The sequence below is a fragment of the Tursiops truncatus genome, chromosome 7 (genome assembly GCF_011762595.2).
Source record: "Tursiops truncatus isolate mTurTru1 chromosome 7, mTurTru1.mat.Y, whole genome shotgun sequence".
Lineage (NCBI taxonomy): Eukaryota > Metazoa > Chordata > Mammalia > Artiodactyla > Delphinidae > Tursiops > Tursiops truncatus.
Window position 1 is genome coordinate 46,978,494 of NC_047040.1, and position 20,285 is coordinate 46,998,778.

The 20,285-nt window shown below is 34.8% G+C and overlaps 1 protein-coding gene across 3 annotated transcripts in view; it reads right to left on the reverse strand.

Moving 5' to 3' along the window:
- The window catches only part of ITGAV (integrin subunit alpha V), an 86,871-nt gene that overhangs the window by 33,586 nt on the left and 33,000 nt on the right, over positions 1-20,285 (reverse strand). For all 3 annotated transcript variants that reach the window (XM_019931553.3, XM_019931552.3, XM_004317274.4), the window contains exons 3-12: positions 19,434-19,525; positions 16,859-16,973; positions 10,902-10,963; positions 8,863-8,908; positions 6,164-6,289; positions 5,258-5,302; positions 4,455-4,498; positions 4,311-4,367; positions 1,793-1,845; positions 1,187-1,389 (exon numbers count right to left, since the gene is read on the reverse strand). In XM_019931553.3, coding sequence (XP_019787112.1) covers positions 1,187-1,389; positions 1,793-1,845; positions 4,311-4,367; positions 4,455-4,498; positions 5,258-5,302; positions 6,164-6,289; positions 8,863-8,908; positions 10,902-10,963; positions 16,859-16,973; positions 19,434-19,525 — 843 coding nt within the window. The remainder of the gene's footprint in view (positions 1-1,186; positions 1,390-1,792; positions 1,846-4,310; positions 4,368-4,454; positions 4,499-5,257; positions 5,303-6,163; positions 6,290-8,862; positions 8,909-10,901; positions 10,964-16,858; positions 16,974-19,433; positions 19,526-20,285) is intronic.

The window sequence follows — 20,285 nt, forward strand, 5'->3', positions numbered from 1 at the left end:
TTTTAGGAAGCAAAATGTCCCCTTGAGTAGTTTTTCACTAACAATGAAAACTTCTAGGGTGAGAGATGACACTTCTAGTGTGACATAAAACTACCCACAAGGCAGGAGTGGGGGTCTTGAGGCCAAACAAACATTTCCCTTTTCTACTACTAACTGGGAGATTTGAGAGTCATCTGCATTTTTGAAGCTTTCATCTTAATTTATAACTTTCTTTACATTTTCAGGGGCATATCCCTATATATTGTTGATTATATAAACAAACCAACAGTTCAATTCTTCATTTTGTGACCTCTAGAAAGGTTTTTAGCAGTATTCTTTTTTAAAAAAAAAAAACTTGGTAATTTGTAATCTATATTTTACTCTATAGTAGATGCCAACTTTGATTTTTAAAGATATCTACAGCTATTAATTAAATTTTTAAATGGGACTATTATAAAACACTGAGCTTATACCTTTTTACTTGTCCCCATGAAGGGAGATATAACCTCCCTCAGAATATTCTGGACAGCTACAACAATAAAATATTAGTGGCAAATAATACCTTTGAGGGATGCATTAGGGTCAGCATTGCCTTGACAATATGCCTGGGAGCATTTTTTACACTTGTACCCAAATGGACAGCAGAGGGCACTGCTGCTAAGCAGGACAGAGACACAGAAAATCACCAGCTCACACTGGGCTCCCTGGGAATGCAAGCTCCTTTCTAAAATGAACCACTTTGATAAACTGGGAGATTGGGATTGACATATATACACTACTATATATATAACAGATAACTAATAAGGACCTACTATATAGCACAGGGAACTCTACTCAATACTCTGTAATGACCTATATGGGATCTAAAAAAGAATGCATATATGTATAACTGATTCACTTTGCTGTACAGCAGAAATTAACACAACATTGTAAATCAACTATACTCCAATAAAATTTTTTTTTAAAATTAAGCACTCTAACGCTCTAATCTGAGGCTGCATGAATAATAACTCATGAGAATCAATTTTTGAAAATTTTGCTCTGATTTTTAAGGAAAACGAGCAACTTGTCATTGAACCTCGTGTGTCACTCAAATCCTTCTTTCCAGGAAGGAGGTTTGCTCAAGTGAACTACGGGTGGGGTACAGGACATTTCCAGGTGGACACAGAAAATCAGGACACACAGCTGTTATAAACTTTGACCTTACCATTGAAGCCGTCCTGGTCCAGATCTCCCAAAGGGGCTATGGCACTGCCGAACCTTGCAAACACCTCAAACCCATTCAGTTTGGTTGTCTGGAAGTCTCCCGAAGCTCTTTGCAGAGACACTGAGACCTGCCCCACCTCCTGGAGTTTGCCATCGGAACCACGATCCATGAAGAGAGGCGCTCCAATAAATACGTCTGCGTAACTAAAAAACATAATCTTTTTCACCAAAAGCAAGATCAAATTCCATGTGACTACTAATAATCATTTTCTTTCTTATTAAAACTCAAGTTTTCCTCTTTCTACAGCTCGTATAGCGACATTTGAAATGATCATTTCTAATTCAAGCCTTCCTTCAGCTCTTTTAAGAAACTATGAGTAATTCATAAAGTTACTTTATTCCTTCATATTATAAAAGCTATTGAAAGAAATTATTAACAACATAAAGGTTTTCTAGTATTTGTGATTAAGGTTGCTTCAAATCGGTTCCTTAAATAGAAAGATTAGCAGGAAGGGGACAGAGAAACAGAAGAAAAAATGTTTAGTTTTAGTAAAGCGTTCATAAACACACAGGAAAACTGTTTCTGGAAACATTTTTTTAAACTTACTCATCCCCATTAATGTCAGTGGCAGCGACAGAAAATCCAAAATATGCAGCCATCTGGATAATAAGATGAAAATGAAATGTTTACATTTCATCCAACTAGCTTAGACAGTTAATATTTGTTGTATATTTATGAAATAGAAAGGGTTATTTTTTTCTCTGCATATAGTGCTTCAATCTAAATTTCTTCTTTCGTTTATCCTACCAAAACAATGACAAGCAGTTAATGAGGCTTGCATACTCTCCTAGATTTACTGGCAAGACATAGCACATGTATATCATTTTGGTGTCTTCAGCACATGCCATTTAAGTCCAAATACAATCAAGCCTCCTTCCAAGGCCCCACCTACTGTCTCCCTTCCTCTCCACTTACCCAAAGCACACCAGACAAACACACTACCAGAAAGAGAGACAGTCACAAACAGACGTTTCAACTGAACCCAAGAAGTTATAAATGACGCCTATGCAGTAAAAATAATAATTATTAATAGGTCATAAATGGTTCTTCCTATGTGAAACCACTACAACTCTAAAGAAATTACTGTTCGGAAAGACAGAGACTGGAATTCATTTTTGTTTCACATCTCAATCAACTATGTGCCAGTGGTTTTGCTTTTGAATTACACACAGTACAAATGTACTTGGTTTTATCATGGCCTTGTTTTGCAGAGGGAGAAAGAATGTCCTCTCCCCACCACAGGAGACTGCTGGCCATCACAGACAGAGCAGCCTGGCTGGAAATACATGTGAAAAAGGAAAGTTCTAAAGAGACTCCGACATACAAAACTAGGAGAGGTGACAGATTAAAGACAAACTAAAATGAAGGATGAGTCAACAAACCAAAAAAACGTAAAGTTAGCAAAGCTTCCAAAATTTGATTAGCTGAGCTATCAGGAGGGAATGATATGGGAGATTAATATGTTAATCTATTTTGAATTTATACAGTGTAATTGAGAAAATGAAAAGTGCAATCTGTGTTCAATCACAAGGTAATAAAGTGCATTGTATTTGGGGTACCATGATGAAGTGCTGACTGGAATTTAACAGAATACTATTCTTGGGCCTTGGTCTCTCAGGGCATCAGGCCTGAAACTGTAAAGAAAGGATGGCATTTACTGAGACAAGTCCTGGCCTGGGTATTATCACTAAAATATTTTCCTTTGATTCTCACCACAACCCCATGAGCAAGTTACCAGTATCCCTATTTTTATACATGAGCCACCAGATTTACAGTGGGAAACACCCTGCCCAATGTAGTAGTGAGTAGTGAGAGCCCACGTTTGTCCTAATGGAAAGCCCGTGCTTTCCCCCACAAAAGAGCTGAGGAAGAACAGAGAAAGCATCAAGGATCAAGTACAACAAGATCCAGAGACACACGTGGCCATCGGACAGGAGAAGCTGCTTGAGGTGAAGAAGTCACAACAGCACAAAGGGACAGCCACCCCTGCCACAAGCCTAATGGCTGTCAACTGCAGGTGTCAACCCTGACCACCACACAAACGGGAAGAGGTTACTGGGGACCTCGGGTCTAGTTTCCCATCCTATCAATCCTCTCACAAAGCCCAACAGAGTCAACTGAACAAGAAGTGGGCTTAAATCCCAGATCTGCAAACTAGGAGACATTTCTTCTCTACCTATTGATTAATTTTTCCTTTATCATTACAGGCGTACCTCGGAGACATTGCAGGTTCAGTTCCAGACCACCACAACAAATCAAATAGCCTAATAAAGTGAGTCACACAAATATTTTGGTTTCCCATACATATAAAATTTACATTTACACTATACTATATAGTCTATTAAGTGTGCAATAGCATGATGTCTAAAAAAAACAATGTACATATCTTAATTTAAAAATACTTTATTGCTAAAAAATACTAACCATCATCTGACAACTCAGGGTTGCCACAAACCTTCAATTTGTAAAAAACGCAGAATCTATGAAGCATAATAAAACAAAACACAATAAAACAAGGTATGTCTGTACTAACTTACCACTTCAATCTTTGAGTCATACAATATAGAATATTATAAAACGCCTGTAATTGTAGAGAATGTCTAGTACTAAGTTTTAACTGAAGAACGTTTTATTTCTTGTAGCACAAATGAAGTTTACTTGTAATATCTATAGTAAACACATCTGGGCCATGCTTTGTTTTACATCTAATAAAATTAAAAGGCAGAGATCATTTTTTAAAAGATAATTTAATGTCATCAGCAAGGAAAAAGGAATTTTTTGGTTTTGTATGTGTGCAATTAGATTCTGCATTTCCTTTAAAAAAAAAAAGCTATTAGGGCAATTACAAGTCTTTACTTAAACAAATCACTTTGGTTATAACAAAGGAGAAATATTTAAAGCTTATTTTATATCTATAATATCAAATATTAAACAGTTACTATATATTGAATATTAAACCATCAGAGTATTACTAAGAAAAGTTTTAAAGACATTAGGAAGTGCTGGTGTTAAAATGTTAAGTGAGAAAAAAAATAAAACAAAACACAACACTTTAAAAGCATACCTGTTCACCAGTAAAATTGTGTAAGGAGGACATATTTTTCCCATCATAAATATAAACCTGTGCAGGAAAAACAAAAGCATATGAAATAGAGTAAAATATAAAACAACCCAGATATTTTTAGAAAACACCTTTTAACTTTCCTACCATTCCCAAAGTCCTTGCTGCTCTTGGAACTCCTGAAACAAAGTCTGAAAAGAAAAAACTTAATTACTCATTTTTAAGGCCAGTATTGGCAACTGCAGGAATAAGTGGTTATGTCAGAAAGCTTTAAGTATTATTTCAGTAGACAATGAGTAAGAGATTTTAAAAACTTGGTACTCCATAATAAATGACCCCAACATTTTTTAACCACAAAATCAAATCTTTAAGAAACATGGAAAGATTCTTGAGAACTCAAATAAATGCATGTGTGCCCTCAAGGTATTCACAGTCTTGTGAAAGAGAAGAGACAAGAGCAAAGGGCTTAAGAATGAAGAAAAGCTAAACATACAGTAATGAAAGATAATTCAGAGCAAAGCGAAACAGGGTAGAGGTGGCAGTGGCACAGAAATGTGATCAAAATCAGGTAGAGCCTAGGATCCCCAGATTGAGCTCTGAAGATGAACAGAGAGAGGATGGGGTAACAGCCTTACTGACAGAGCTTGGAAGGTTACAAATTACGGGCCTGAAGAAAGAAGAAACTATTAAACTATGCCTCTCCAAGAGAACTGAATCTGCTGAAATCAAGAATGAAGGAGCTGAAGAAATAACTGAAGTGCTGGGGGCTGGAAAGGAGCAGACAAGAGGTCACTGAGGCCCTCAGCCCCCTTGGCTGCTAGAGAAAGTTTACCAGAGACCAAGCTCAATTTCAAAACTCTTTCATTGCTGAAATTTTTCTATGCCACTTGTTTCAAATGCTTAGCCTCATTTTTTTAAAGAGGATTAAATATAGTTCAAGTGCATCATACCATCTATGCCATCACCGTTGAAATCTCCGACGGCCACTGAGTAACCTAAAGGGGAACCAAAGGTAAGACACCATCAGGGCAGGACTGGTTATCTTCAGCGTACTTGCTGACTAAGCTTTCCTGGAAAATATCTTCAAGTAATTCCTTTAATTATGTAATATTTTGTCCTCTAGGAGTAATAGATTCATATGTATATGATAAATATATCTTAAAGAAAATAATGGAGTTAAATACTTAAACAGTATATCTCTGTTAGAAATATAAACCTGTTTTATCAACTTTACAAAGGAGTCAGTTAAAAACAGGGTAAATCTGCATCATAAAGAAGCGAAAACAGGTTTTCTCAATCAGCAAAATACTATTTCTGTCATGTATTATTTGGTTTAATGAATATGAGAAATTTAAAGAGAGAGAACAAAAGTTAATAAATCCTAAACCAAAACTGTAGTTTAACATAGTGAATAAAAGTTCAGGAGTCAGACTGCCTGGGTTGGAATCTCAGAAAAGCAAGTTACAAGTGAGGGGCTTTAGGCAAATTATTTTGCCTCTCTGTGCCTGTTTCTTTATCTATAAAATGGGAGTAAAACATTAGGACACTTTCATAGACCTGTTGTGAGGACTAAATGAGTTAATACAAGTAAGCACTTAGAACAATGCCCAGGATGGGCCAAGCATATCTTAAAGGTTATCTATTATTATTATCATTGTGTTAATAATCACGCTCTTAAATTTCAGTTACTGACATACAATATAACCTAAGTATTCATAACAAATATGTTCCCTATATTTTAAGAAAATCTTAATCTATTTCACATAAAAGATTTTCCTACTGAAAGCAGCATATGTAAATACAGGACAAATCCACCACAACACCAGAAAATAAATCCATATTTTGATTTTACCTACCCAAGTAACTGTCATCAAAAATAGCTTGTGCAGTCCGAGTTGCTAACTGGTTATTATACTTGATGCTATAAACTTTGGGGTCATATTTAGATACAATTTCTGCTATTTGATCTGAAATGAGCTGACCTGAAATAAATACATAAAATAAATTATAATTTGAAATGTGTGGACCTGAAAAAAATATATAAAATAAATGACAAGTTTCTAATGGGAACTTTATGACACAGATGATGGATAGCACCTGCATGAAAGAAAATAGATTAGATATGTCTTTCTAATTATTAGCCTTAAATAACTCTTTTTCATAATACTAAATCTGAAATTTGATTATTTTTTAAGTCACAATTATTTCTATTCAAGCTAGTACTTAAAATTAGTCTCTGCTAAAAAACAAAAATTTATAAATGCAGAATTAGTTTTAATTCACTAAAAAAAATCAATGTTAAATAAATGGAATCATAAAATCAAAGATTGTTTCCAAACCAAATTTCAAGTTAGAACTTGAAAAACCTACTGAAATAATTACTTTTACCTTCATAATAATTTGTTAAACTGATTTTTTTAACAAGTTATTTGGACACTTTTATGAAAGCAGCCTGAATGAGTGAGTTCACTTTTCTTCCCAACCTTAAGTTATTAAGTACACAAGAAATCCAGACAACTACATAAAAATCGACTGCCTCCCTGCCCCAAGAAAGGTTGTTTGATTTATCAAATGCCATCTCCATAACATATGAAAAATAATCTCTTCATTTCTGCTATTTCAGAAAGAAAATCATAATAGCTAAAGATATTAATCTTGTTCCAATTTTTCCAGTCACATAAGCTGAGTTTGTAGGGCAGAAACACTTTCTGTCTGGGTCACTACTTTACCCTCTGTGCCTAAACAGTACCTAACCCATAGGAGGGATTCATTAAATATTTCTTGAATCAAAGAACACAGGAAAATTTATCATGTCTTTGGAATAAAACACCATTATCATTTTCTCTATTCTTACAGAGACAATTCTGAGATCTATAGAAAAATTCATCCTAATATCTTACCTATTCACAGTGAAACGTGCTGATTTTAATCTTATTAAAACAAAATATTCTCCGCCCAGTCACTGAGTTTTCAGTTACATATTATATACCATTTATAATAAATCTCTAGTGAATATAATATTAATAGTATCTGTCCTAATTTATAATAAACAGGAATGCATACATTGTGCATGCTCAAGGTATTAAAAGAACAAGTCATTTAAACATGTTCACAGCTGTGTCTCTTAAAAAGGCAGAGTTAACAAAGAGTCCTGACTGAGAATCACAAAATCTATCTTTGGTTCCCTCACATGCTCATCAGACACTTCCCTCCCTTCCACTGAGTGACATACCTAGCAGTAAAGAAGAAAAATAAATCCATGTTTTATAGCTAATTAGAAAGCATTAATATCTATTTTCTTACATAGAGTCAGAGCTGCTATTTTAATTTTTATTGTAAAACTGTAAAACTCAAGTATAATTTTCCTAAATCATTTCATTTTCCAATAGAGGTACAATTCATAGAAATTCAAATTTTTCAGTTTTAGTATGTTTCTCATACTGATCCTCTTTGCCTGATTTTTCTTTTTCTCCTTTGCCATCCCTTCCAATTTTTCACTTATTCCCATTTCTCATTCCTTCTCATTTTCCTTCCATCCTGTTTTCCTTCAGCAAATCTCTTTTAGTTTCCCTTTCTATAAAGCAAAAGCACGGGTTTTCCTACAAGGAAGCAAGTAAAGAAAGCAGAGTGCAGAATACAGAAGTAAAATTCAGAATCAGAAAGTACTTGCAAATCAATATAGTCATAGATTTTCCAGTTCTTCCAAATATTGACAATGCTTGAATAACAGAATCTGGTAAATGGCACTTTTTAGCAGAAAATAAACATGTGACTATATTGACTAAATAAATGTGTCTCTAATGATAAATGAATCATAAGCTAAGAAAATAAGCAGATATAGTTACCTATTTTCAAACTGTCAGAAAATAATGATCTGTTATACATTTGTTCAAATGGTAATTTTATTAGTCCTCAGAAAATGACTAAAGAATGTAGTGTTTTATCTTTACATCAATCGTCAATGCCAGTTTAATATATTCTTTTGAAACTTAATAAGATCCTCTATTTAAAAAACTCCCCAAACACAAAGAAATCATTCTTGATGTCAGCGATTAATGAGAAAATAACCATTTAAATATTTTAATGTGCAAATTCAAATTAAGTTTAAAACCATGAGCTTTTGGAAGGCCACAATTTACCTATTACAAATCAGTTCCACACACTTTCTAATGCTTAATTACATCATTTCCTCTGAAGTACAGAGATGAAAAAGTACATATCATAAACAATAAAAATAAATTATTTTATTAATTTACTTTATAATTTACTTTTAAAATATTCAGTTTATTTTCTACTAGGAATATATATAATATACGTTATATATTATGTTATATATTTATATATTTTACATACACCTTATATGATGTTATAGTCCTTTTTAAAAAAAATTGTACACAATTTTTATACAATTTATACAAAGATAGCGATTATACATTTAAATTTTATTTTTCCATTTCTTTGTTTAAAATAATTTGAAAGGTCTCATAGGCACATGATAAGCCAGATGAGTCTGAAACACAGTCATTATTGGGTAGTTTTTGAAAGATTAACCTACCTTGCCAATAAAAGCTACCAGGACCACCAAGAAGTACTCTGTCAGCCTAGATTAAATCAAACAAAAAGATACATATTTTAAAACAGGTAGCTTTAAAAATGGAGAGCAATGTAATAAACATAAAAGCTACATATACAAGTATATATGTATATATGACATATATATGCAAATATTATATGCATATATTAAACATGTATATATTAAAGCAAACAAAATCATAAGTCTTAAACTCATCTAATTCAGTAATTTTCACTATACTTTTTCTAAAACACAATGCAATAAATATCAAAAAGGAAACTTATAATATATTCACTTAATATGTGAAAATATACAAACATATATATACATATAGATTCGTAGATCTTGGCTACTTCACACACGTGGTATGACGTGCCATCAGCATAGTATTATTGGTTACAGTAAGAAAAAAGTCACTCCTTAATTCTGTATATTACCTTTGTGACTACATAGGCAAATTTCCTTTCTAATAATCATTAAAAATTTTTCAGCCAAAGGAAAAATTTTAGTGTCTTGCATCTAAACAAGAGTGAGGTTAGAGGGTAAATTTTTCAGGGTATATTATATATACAAATTATACCTGACTAGCATTTCTTACATCTGTAACAAATTATAAGTATCTAATTCAAGGTAGTTAGTGTTTGAACATAGTATTTTTAAAATTTCCTCTTGCTGGAGGTTAAGAGAAAATTTTTCTCTCTCCAAATGGACATATAGCCTTTCAAGCTTTCAACAACCTCTGGCCATGGCTATGTAAAAGATATTTCTAAGTTGTCTGCTTTAAAATGACACCATTTTTCAGAAATGAGTTGAAGAAAGCAAACAGTTAATATAGCAATGACTGTTCATAGTATGGGACTATTTCTGGGGTTATAGTTGTACTGGCATAAGTACAGAAAATAAGGACACTTTTTGCTTTAATACAACACCTATTTGAAAACACATCATATGAGTTGAAACCTAATATGCATTAATATACTTTATCTCTCTTTGTTTTGCTTCCTTAAATTTTAAATTATAAGTAATTATGAATAAGTTTTGAATTATGAATTTCAAATTGAGTGAATTAAAATCAATTACTTAATAAGGAGAGTCAACTATAATTACCAGTATCTAATCTAGAAAAAAAATTTTAATACAGATAAAATACAAATTAAAAAAAATAAGAAAATGCTTTATTAGTTTTTCTGAATCATGATTATAGTTTCTGTTGTTTTAATAAATTTAAGGCACTTCTGTTTGCATTTTCTAAGAAAGCCATATTAAGCTTTCTAAGGAAGCTCTACTTTTAACCAAGCAATGTATTTTTGAGACTTCTCTAGGAGTAATTAATAGTCTCAATTTGATATTCAAAATGTTCATATATCCCACAAAAAAAAAACCCACACACAAAAGAAAATTACATAAAGAGAAGTACTTAAGAAAAATTTCCTTTGAAAATATAAATGGAATTCTTATTTTTAAAAAATAGCTTAAAAACTATCAACTCTAGAGAGCACATCAGCTTAGCTAAAAATACATAGAGCCCTGTATATGAGATTTCTTACAATAATTAAATTGCTTCAACTTTACTTGTTGCCTGTAGGCACATAATAGATGGTAAATAAGCATGTTTTTCAACTTTTATGTAACTAAACTCTGATTTTGTAAGAAAGCTCCCATTGCTAGCTTTTACAAAAACTCAATTTCAGTCAAAAATAGAAAGGTTTAATAGTCTATCAATTTATCCAACTGGAAATTGTAATATTAATATTAAGTCATAACAGCTATCTATCTTCTACTCAGGAGATTTTCTACTGTCCTTCATTCCATTTTGATGTCTATTTCAAACAAGCAATGTCTCCTAGGGAGAGAATAATATAAAGCAACGGATATCAAAATGCATGGGTCATTTTTATTAGCTGTTTTCATAAAACAGGTAATAGTTACAGAGAATCTGAAGTATTAACCAGTTAATTTTTAACCATGGCTTAGATAATAAGGTAGATCTGAATCTCACTCAGTCTTAAATGAGAACTTACTTTAGTAAAATCAATGCTGAATCCTCCTTGACAAAATCCCTGTCCATCAGCATCAATATTTTCTAAAATAAAAAGATTGGAAATATACACAAACCCCAAAACAAACAACACAAAACAAAACATGAGAAAAATCTGATATCACTCTAACTGTAAGATAATGCACTAGTCTCTGAGAGTGTTCATTCACTCAGGCACTTAATGAGTTATTAACACATTCTAAACAAGTTAGTATGGGGCTTCCCTGGTGACGCAGTTTTTGGGAGTCCGTCTGCCGATGCAGGGGACACGGGTTTGTGCCCCGGTCCGGGAGGATCCCACATGCCGCGGAGCGGCTGGACCCGTGAGCCATGGCCGATGAGCCTGCTCGTCTGGAGCCTGTGCTCCGCAACGGGATAGGCCACGGTGGTGAGAGGCCCGCATACCACACACACACAAAAAAAGTTAGTATGCATGTTTACCAGCACCCATTAATCAGAAATGGCAACAGAGAGAGATGAAAGTACCTGGACCAGTCAGCAGGGGACAGAAAGATCACCTAAGATGGTGGATTTCAAACTTTTTATTTTTAACCACAACCCACAAGATTATAGTTTATATCATAGCCCACACAACCCAACATACACACATTATATTTCATTCCATTTTTTAAAAATTACTGGTTATGACTCATACTTTGATTTCATAAAACAATGATGAGTTGTAATCTTTGAGTTAAAAACTCCCATCTGAAATTTCTATTTCTTACTATTATTCTCCTACAGTTGTTAGGTCTTCACTAAGTTATTATGAATACTTAAAGGAGATACCTACATTCCTGATACATTTCCTATATATACACTTATATCCAACAACAACAACAAACCTGAAAAAAAGTAGTTCAGAATCTGGGGAGATGGCCAGACCCTAATTTAATATTCTGCAATGAGCAAAATACGAAAACTACTCCTACTCTCACAACACATTTGGAAAGTCAACTTTTTTAAACATGACACTTTTAAGTATTCTCCAAATGATAATAGACTCAACTGTTTTACTCCTTTATACTCAATTATTAAATTGGCCAATAATAATTAACTCTAATTAATAATAAATTAACTCTAATCATGAGTAATACTGTACCTAGAAGTAACAGTGAGCCTGAAAACTCTTCCTTGTTTTATTTTGAGGATAATAAGCAACAATGAAAAACAGCTGCTCTTCAGTCATCAAGGAATTCTTGTAGTCAATGTCACAATATCTAAATAATTTTGCTATAGTATTCCTGTATTTGCCACCCAAATACAGGAACCAAAAATATCTACTTTCAGTCATGAGGACAACTTGCAAGAATTTTTGTCAAATACTCCCATCTAAAATTTTGAACCCATTTTAAAACCTGGGAACTGCCCCAAGATTACACACTTAATATCTAAATTTAGAATTTTTTTTAGAAAATAGCCTCAAGAGTATAATGCTACCCCAATGTAAATTTTTCTAACCAAGAGGCAATGGGAAAATGCAGGGCTGGGGCTTCCAGTGTCTAGTGAATCATACTAAGGAATTCTGCTCTGACCTCAAGTCAGCCGTTTATTTCCTTTATTCAAGTTGCATCTGGGGAACTATTTCAAGCTATTTATAAAGACATCCTTTTTGATTATCATACTGTACAATTATCTACTTTATTTGGTTTCCCAGAACATCCAGCTAGAAACATAACCGTCCTTTAAAATTTTAACAGGTACCTATTAAACAGTGCGAATGTAAAGAATTTTATGTTGACTATAATCTATTTCAGTGAAGGCTTTTGTTTTTATTTCTATGGACAATTAATATTTCTGCTATTTGTTAAGCCTGACAATATTATAAATAATGTTATTGGTTATGATAGTAAGAGCAGCTAATGTTTATCAAGCCCTTAATTTCTGTGAGCCCAGTACCGTACTAAAGCATTTAAAATCTTTTAAAATCTATACAGCAATTCTATGAGAGATACTATTATTAGTCACAATTTACATATAAGAAAACTGAGGCTCACAGAAATTAAGGAACTTGACTATGGTAAACCACCTAGTAAATAAAAGAGCATGGATCTGAGGTGAGGAGTGTCTACACCACTAGGCTGCACTATCTCAAGCCAGCAGTGCATTTATAATTCCCTAAGCAACCATCAAGGGGAAGAAAAAACAAACTAGAAATCACAACTGAGAAAAATCTATATGCAAATAACATTATCATCAGAAAGTAGACAGAAAGAACAAAGACTCAGTCTGAGCATGGAGATGAAAGAGTATTTAAATCATATGATTTGTGGTTCAGGCACTTTTAGAACAGAAAGACATTTAGCCTATTGTATAATGCCAAGAATGGTCATAGATACAGTAATGAGAAGCCAAAAGCAAACATAATCAGTAATAAGGTAAACTTTTATAGAGTGACGTTCCACAGATCCATATAGGTCACATTAAAAACAAAAGCATGAAAAAAAAAAAAACAAAAAACAAAAGCATGAGGTGGATGGACCCAGAGTCTGTCATACAGAGTGAAGTAAGTCAGAAAGAGAAAAACAAATACCGTATGCTAACACATATATATGGAATCTAAAAAAAAAAAATTGGTTATGAAGAACCTAGGGGCAGGACAGGAATTAAGACACAGACGTAGAGAATGGGCTTGAGGACACGGGGAGGGTTAAGGGTAAGCTGAGACAAAATGAGAGAGTGGCATGGACTTATATATACTACTAAATGTAAAATAGATAGCTAGTGGGAAGCAGCTGCATAGCACAGGAAGATCAGCTCAGTGCTCTGTGACCACCTAGAGCGATTGGGAGGGTGGGAGGGAGACGCAAGAGGGAGGAGATATGGGGATATATGTATATGTATATGTATAGCTGATTCATTTTGTTATAAAGCAGAACCTAACACACCATTGTAAAGCAATTATACTCCAATAAAGGTGTTAAAAAAAAGAAAGCAAACAACAAACAAATGAACAAACAACAAAACCCACAAACTACCACCACCAAAACAAGCAGTTATCAAGAAGTTGGCAATGTAGCCCTACAAAACTGGCAGCCTCGTGTAAAATCAGCCATTGGGTTACACAATTTATTGAAGTATGAAAAAGACATAAAATACAAAAACTGCATCTCTGAAGTCTTTTGCCTAAATCAGCGTTTTACCAGTGATGAATCACCCATGACTATAGATATACAGGTTGTTGGCAGAGTGCAAGAATATAACCCAAGTTCTGAGATTCCCACTCTTGAGCGTTCTTCTCTGGGCAGGTTGCCCCTTGCACTGTGGGCTGCAGGTAGCTTAATACTTCAAAGGTTGAGCCCTAAAGTACATACAATGATCAAGAGATATTGAAAGCCAGCTTATTAAGAAGAAAGGCATTCACTTTGATATTTTTAAGATTGTTCTCTCTGCTTTTTCTAATATTTGAGGTATTACTATTGAGATCGGGGATCAGCAAACATCTTCTGTAAAGGGCCAGATAATAAATGTTTTAGGCTTAGGGGCTATACAGTCTCTGTGGCAAGGACTCAACTCTCCCTTTATAGATAACATGTAAACAAATGGGTGTGGTTATGTTCCAATAAAACTTTATTTACAAAAACAGACTCACAAGCCATAGTTTGCTGATCTGATTTGGATGTTAAATACTTCAGAAAATAAGGTTAAAATGTCTGTGCTTAAACCAAATAAGTGAAAGCATTATGAGCAGCTACATCACGCAGTCTTAATCCTTTAAATACATGTTAAGAAGAGAACTGGTCGTTACTGAAGAGGCATAATGATGAAAAATACTAGCTGAACATGGCAGTATATCCTCAAGGGATCATCGTTAGAATGCTTGTTTTCAGAAGGGTTCTTGTCCTCTTACATCAGGAATTATCCAAACCTGCACTTTTTTTTTTTAAAGTGTTTCCCTTGTAATGTTTAGCAATTTTCATGACATGTGAATAGTATTCTAAGCTGTTAAATGGTAGAATGGGAGCTGCCTTGTCCTGTGACTATTATTTTTTTTTAAATAAATAAATTTATTTATTTATTTTTGTCCGTGTTGGGTCTTCGTTTCTGTGCGAGGGCTTTCTCTAGTTGCGGCGAGCGGGGGCCAGTCTTCATCGCGGTGCGTGGGCCTCTCACTATCTCAGCCTCTCTTGTTGCGGAGCACAGGCTCCAGACGCGCAGGCTCAGTAGTTGTGGCTCAAGGGCCCAGTTGCTCCGCGGCATGTGGGATCTTCCCAGACCAGGGCTCGAACCCGTGTCCCCTGCATTGGCAGGCAGATTCTCAACCACTGCACCACCAGGGAAGCCCCAAACCTGCACTTTTGAAAGCAGTATTCTCTGTAGAAAAGTTGTGCTTAATACAGAGGAAATAGAAATGGAATACATTTTCTATTGTTAGTAATACAGGGAAAAGATTCCTTTGGAATAAGACAGACCTGGGTTAAAATCCTCATTAGATCACTCACTACCATAAGATGTAGGAAAAAAATGACTTCAACTGTCTGAATCTCAGTTCCCACATGTATCAGAAAAGAATAAAGGTGATTTTACAGGTGTGTCCATCACATAAACAATAGGTTACAAGCCTGGCACACAAGGGTTAGCTCATCCTTCAGAGCTACGAAATTATCTTCTCACCATAGGAACATTTTTGCAATACAGAAATTAAAAACACAAATTTAGTCCTCACATTTTCCACATGCCACCAAAGACAACAGTACTATGACCAAAACACCAATAGAAGGTGGTGTAGTCAGACACTGAGGATACATCTGCCCACCTCCTCCATTCTCGCAGGGTGTGCTTTCTGACCTACTCTAATAAAGTGGTTATGGGTATGTATCATTCTTTTCATGTTTACCTCCCACTTACAACAAGTAGGGCCAGGGCAGTGGGCTAACAAATAAGTGTTTCATGAAATCATTTTGCAATTTCTCAGAGGTTCAACTGCTTAGAATTTTGAAGACTAAATAGATACTTTGGTGTCACAAGTTACCTAACATGGAAAAAAAGTCTAGCAATAAGAGTCTTACATGTTGTACTTTTGTTATTAATTCTCTTTACTACACTACTTGGTGACCAGTGGAACAGAAAAAGTAATGGCCTAAAAAGTGGTCCAGGTATAAACACCACACTGCATTTCAAGAAGCTATTTTTATGTTTCTGATATAAAGAGGATCTGGAGTGGTGGCCAATTCAACAATAGTGGAGAAGCAAAAGGACTGCAACCTCCAAGAAGGAAAAAGTATACAGAGTTTGGAAAAGCATAATCAGAATTACAAGTGCTCAAAATCATCTTTAGCCACAATATAAATTTCATTGGAAATTTCAAATAATATTAGAGAACAGGGTGAGATCTTTTAGATCAAGAGGAGTGAGCTTAGTCGACAGACTGACAAAGAGACTGATTAAAAGCAAGGAAATTCAGACTCTGGCTCCTGACCCCAATGTTTCACCTTCTTATAAAAACTCTGGCTCCTTATGACAATTATTTTTTACTTTTAACATCATTATTAATATAGAGCTGCAGTTCTCAAATTTTGGTATCCATCAGAATTACCTTGTAGAGTCTGTTAAAAATGAAGGTGGCTAGGCCTGACACAGACCTGCTGAATCAGAATCGTTAGCTGTGGGGTCTGCATCTCTGTTAGAGAAGCTCAAGGGAGCACCTTTTGACTAATAGTGACTAAAAATGCAGATTTCCAAAATCAAATATTAATTATTACTGACCAAGGAAGATGAAAACTAGTTCTTAGGGAGAAAGATAAGCCTGTTGACTGCATATTCTAAATTTCTTTACATTAATAAAATTGCCTTCATTTTGCTGTCATCAAACAGCACGGTATGTCTACAAATTTTAACACACACACACACACACACACACACACACACACACACACACTTTTTTAACAGCCTAGGCTTCCCAAACCTCTTTGTAAAAGCTGGTCAATTTCCTATACATACTTGATCTGCATGGAGCATACTCAACAGTCTTTGTACCATCCTGAAGAAAGCATGTTCCAACAGGCTCTCTCTCCTGTTTCATTTCAGTCCTCCAGTGGTACAGTGGGGCACAGGCCTGAAATCAAAGGGGGTAGTCCACACATACAAATTCTCTGAAAAAAATTAGTGTTTCATATAATCTATACTACCTCAGATTACAATATAGCTTTATAAGCATTTATAAAAATTAATCAAACCTATCCTTTACCTTAAATTCCTTATCACAGTAGTGGATAAAGATTTTTAAAGTACTCTTCTCATATGCTTCTAAAGGCCATATTTGGAGTCTAGGTATTTTTTTTTCAAAATAGCAAAATCATTATTTTGAGTAGCACCTTTCTTGACGTTAGGTGCTAAACTGAAGGGCACAGACGAAATCAATATTTAACTAAACAACACTCTCATGTGTGTAGAATATATCCCTAAGTTATAAAGCAAATAATTTATCAAGTAAGAAGAGAGTAAAAGAATTTGCAGTGCTTATTTTATTTACTTTCCAAATAAACTATGACCTTTTTGCTTTCAGATTTATAGACTTCAACACCATGTAAAAGTGGTAGAATGCATGTTTTTTAACAGCATAGTAATCTACCAAAGTATAACAGTTTAATTTGCTGGAAAAAATTCAATGAATTTTCTATAATATCCTTTGAAGCAAAACATTTTAATACAAACACTACAGATAACACTGGGCTATTTTATATTTACCCTAAAAACTTAAAGTAAGAAATCACTGCCACTTCTCTACATGTACCTGATGTTCCCGAGTGGAGTATTTGCCACTTCTGCATATTTTTGCTTCTTTGTACCTCCTTCTGCCTAGAATGCCACCATTCTCAACCTCTCCCTTCACCTCCAATTGCTAAAATTTGACACATCCTTTGAAGCTCTGCCGAAATTTCACTTCCTAAACAAATCCTTCCCTGATGCCCCACAATCCGATGGAAAAAAGAAGAAAATAATAAATACTATGCAAGTCGTTAAAATAGGGAAGGGCTCTCTGAGGAAATGAAAGTAGAGCTGAAATCAGAATGAGAAGGAGCCAGCCCAAGTGAAAAGCAGTAAGATGAGCATAAGATAGGCAGAGGGACAAACACTAAGGATCTAACTGAAATGACTTGGTATGGAAGGAGTAAAAAGACTAGTATAGCTACACATGTGAGGTGGAGTGAGATGATACCAAAGAGACAGCAGCTGGTGACTGGATTACGCAGATGCTTATAAAAACTAGGATGAGCATGAGATTTTTACCCTGAGAGGGATGAAAAGCTGCTTGACTGTTTGAATCAGGCAGGTGAAATGCTCTGGTTCACTCTGGTCCTTCTATAAAGAATGGGTTGTAGCTGGGGCAAGAGAGGAAGCAGAGGGATGAGAACAGCCACTGCACTGACCCAGGTGAGGAACGACGGTGGCTTGGTACAGGGTAGAAATAGTGGAGATGATGATTTACTGAGGGCCGTGGGATATATTCCGGAAGCTGGAGACAGAACTGACAGGGCTTGCTGGTGGATGGGGTAGAGAGTCCTGCCTCTAAGATGGGGAAGTTTATACGGAAATACTTATTTTTGTGGTTTTTCCTTTATGATGGAGGGTAACAGTTCCATTTTGGTCCACATTCATTTTGAATAATATATGAGATATACAAATGAAAATGTCAAATTGGTAGTTTGGAAATACAACTTCTAAAGATCCAAGGAGAATTAAGAGCTAGAGCTATAGATTTGGGGATTATGATATATAGATTGTATTCAGAGCCACAGGATAGGATAGGAGCAGCTAGGTAAAAGGTGTAGTTGAAGAAGACAAGGGCCCAGAACAAAGCTCAGAGACACCTCAACATTCAGAAGCTCAGCTGAAGTAGAGCTATTAAAGGAGATGGCAAAGAGCGACCAGCGGTAAAGGGGAAAACCAGAAAAGTACAGAGTCCCAGGAGCCAAGGAAATAAAAGTATTTCAAAAAGCATGGGTCAAATGACCTTGTTGAATGGTTTTGAGGGGGCAAGAAAAGTATTCTTGACCTGCAAGTCAAGGATGACCTTGCCCATGCCTACCTGAGCCTGACAGGAGGGGTTGGGAAGAGGATGGGAAGTGAGGAAGTGGAGATGGTTACTACAGAAACCACTTTCAACAAGTCTTTGAAAAGGGGAGCAAAGGAAGAGGACTGTAGCAGAGGGGACGATGAGGCAAAGGCAGGGGTGTTTTATTCGTAAGGAGAGGAGGTACTAGGGCATTTGATTAATCAACAGCACACTATTCCTAAACCTGGATAGATAGAAACAAACTGATGGGAACCATCGAGTAGGGCAAAAAAAATGAACAATGTAGGAATGAAGGTGAAAGTAGCAAAAGCCAAGTCTGTGAAGGGTGAGAGAGAGGGTATCCTTAGAAGGGGTGGCCTTTGATCAGAGCTAAGTGATCTGATTAAACTCTCTGCCCTTTAGCACACTGAATTTTACTATCAGCTTTCAAGCATAAAACTTCCTGTGTTCCCACATAAATTGACTAAAGTTAACTTATTAAATATCTAAAACACTTACCAAAATTTTATCCTGTTTTGACCTCACAGATGCTCCAAACCACTGATGAGACTTAAACTCCAACGGATCATCCTTGGCATAATCTCTATTGCCTAAAATAAAATTAAATTAAGTTAAAAAATAATTAAAAAAAAAAACTGTGAGGGGTGAGAAACAAAATATTCTTACTTAGTATAACATAGTTTCTTTCAATCCAACCAGGTTTATGACTAGTGTGCCTTTGATTAATCAAATAGTACACTGGCTATTTATCTCATATACTTTATACACGTTGGGGATTTTCAACTAATTAGAAAAAATAAAACACAGGATGACTTAGAAGTGTCTCAGATTTGTTATTAATCCACCAATTATCACAATGCAGATTTGTTATTAATCCTACCAATTATCATAATGCAGAAGTGAAAAAGTAACAGCATGTGAAATTTTCCAGTTGCTAAATTGTAAGAAAATTAACTATTAAACAAACACTTATGATTACCTTCTGTACTCCCAGAACTTCTTTCTGTGGCATGAAGATATTTACAAAAATAGAAGGCTATGAAACACCTTTATAGAACACTAGCTAACACTTAGTCAAAGACTAAAGACTTAGTAAAACACTTAGCTAACACTACAGTAACACTTAGTAAAAGACTAAGATCTTACCAATGACATTATAATGTGAGTCAGAATCCAGAACACATGATTTGGCTGGTTGGAAAAAGAATTCGATTTGGCACACTACATGCAAACACTTATTTTTCAGCCTACATTATTGAGGAAATTATTCCTGATATAACAGGCACTCATGTAAAGCACTGTAGATTTAAAAAGATAAAGATAAAAATCTTTTCCATGAGAAAGCTCTTG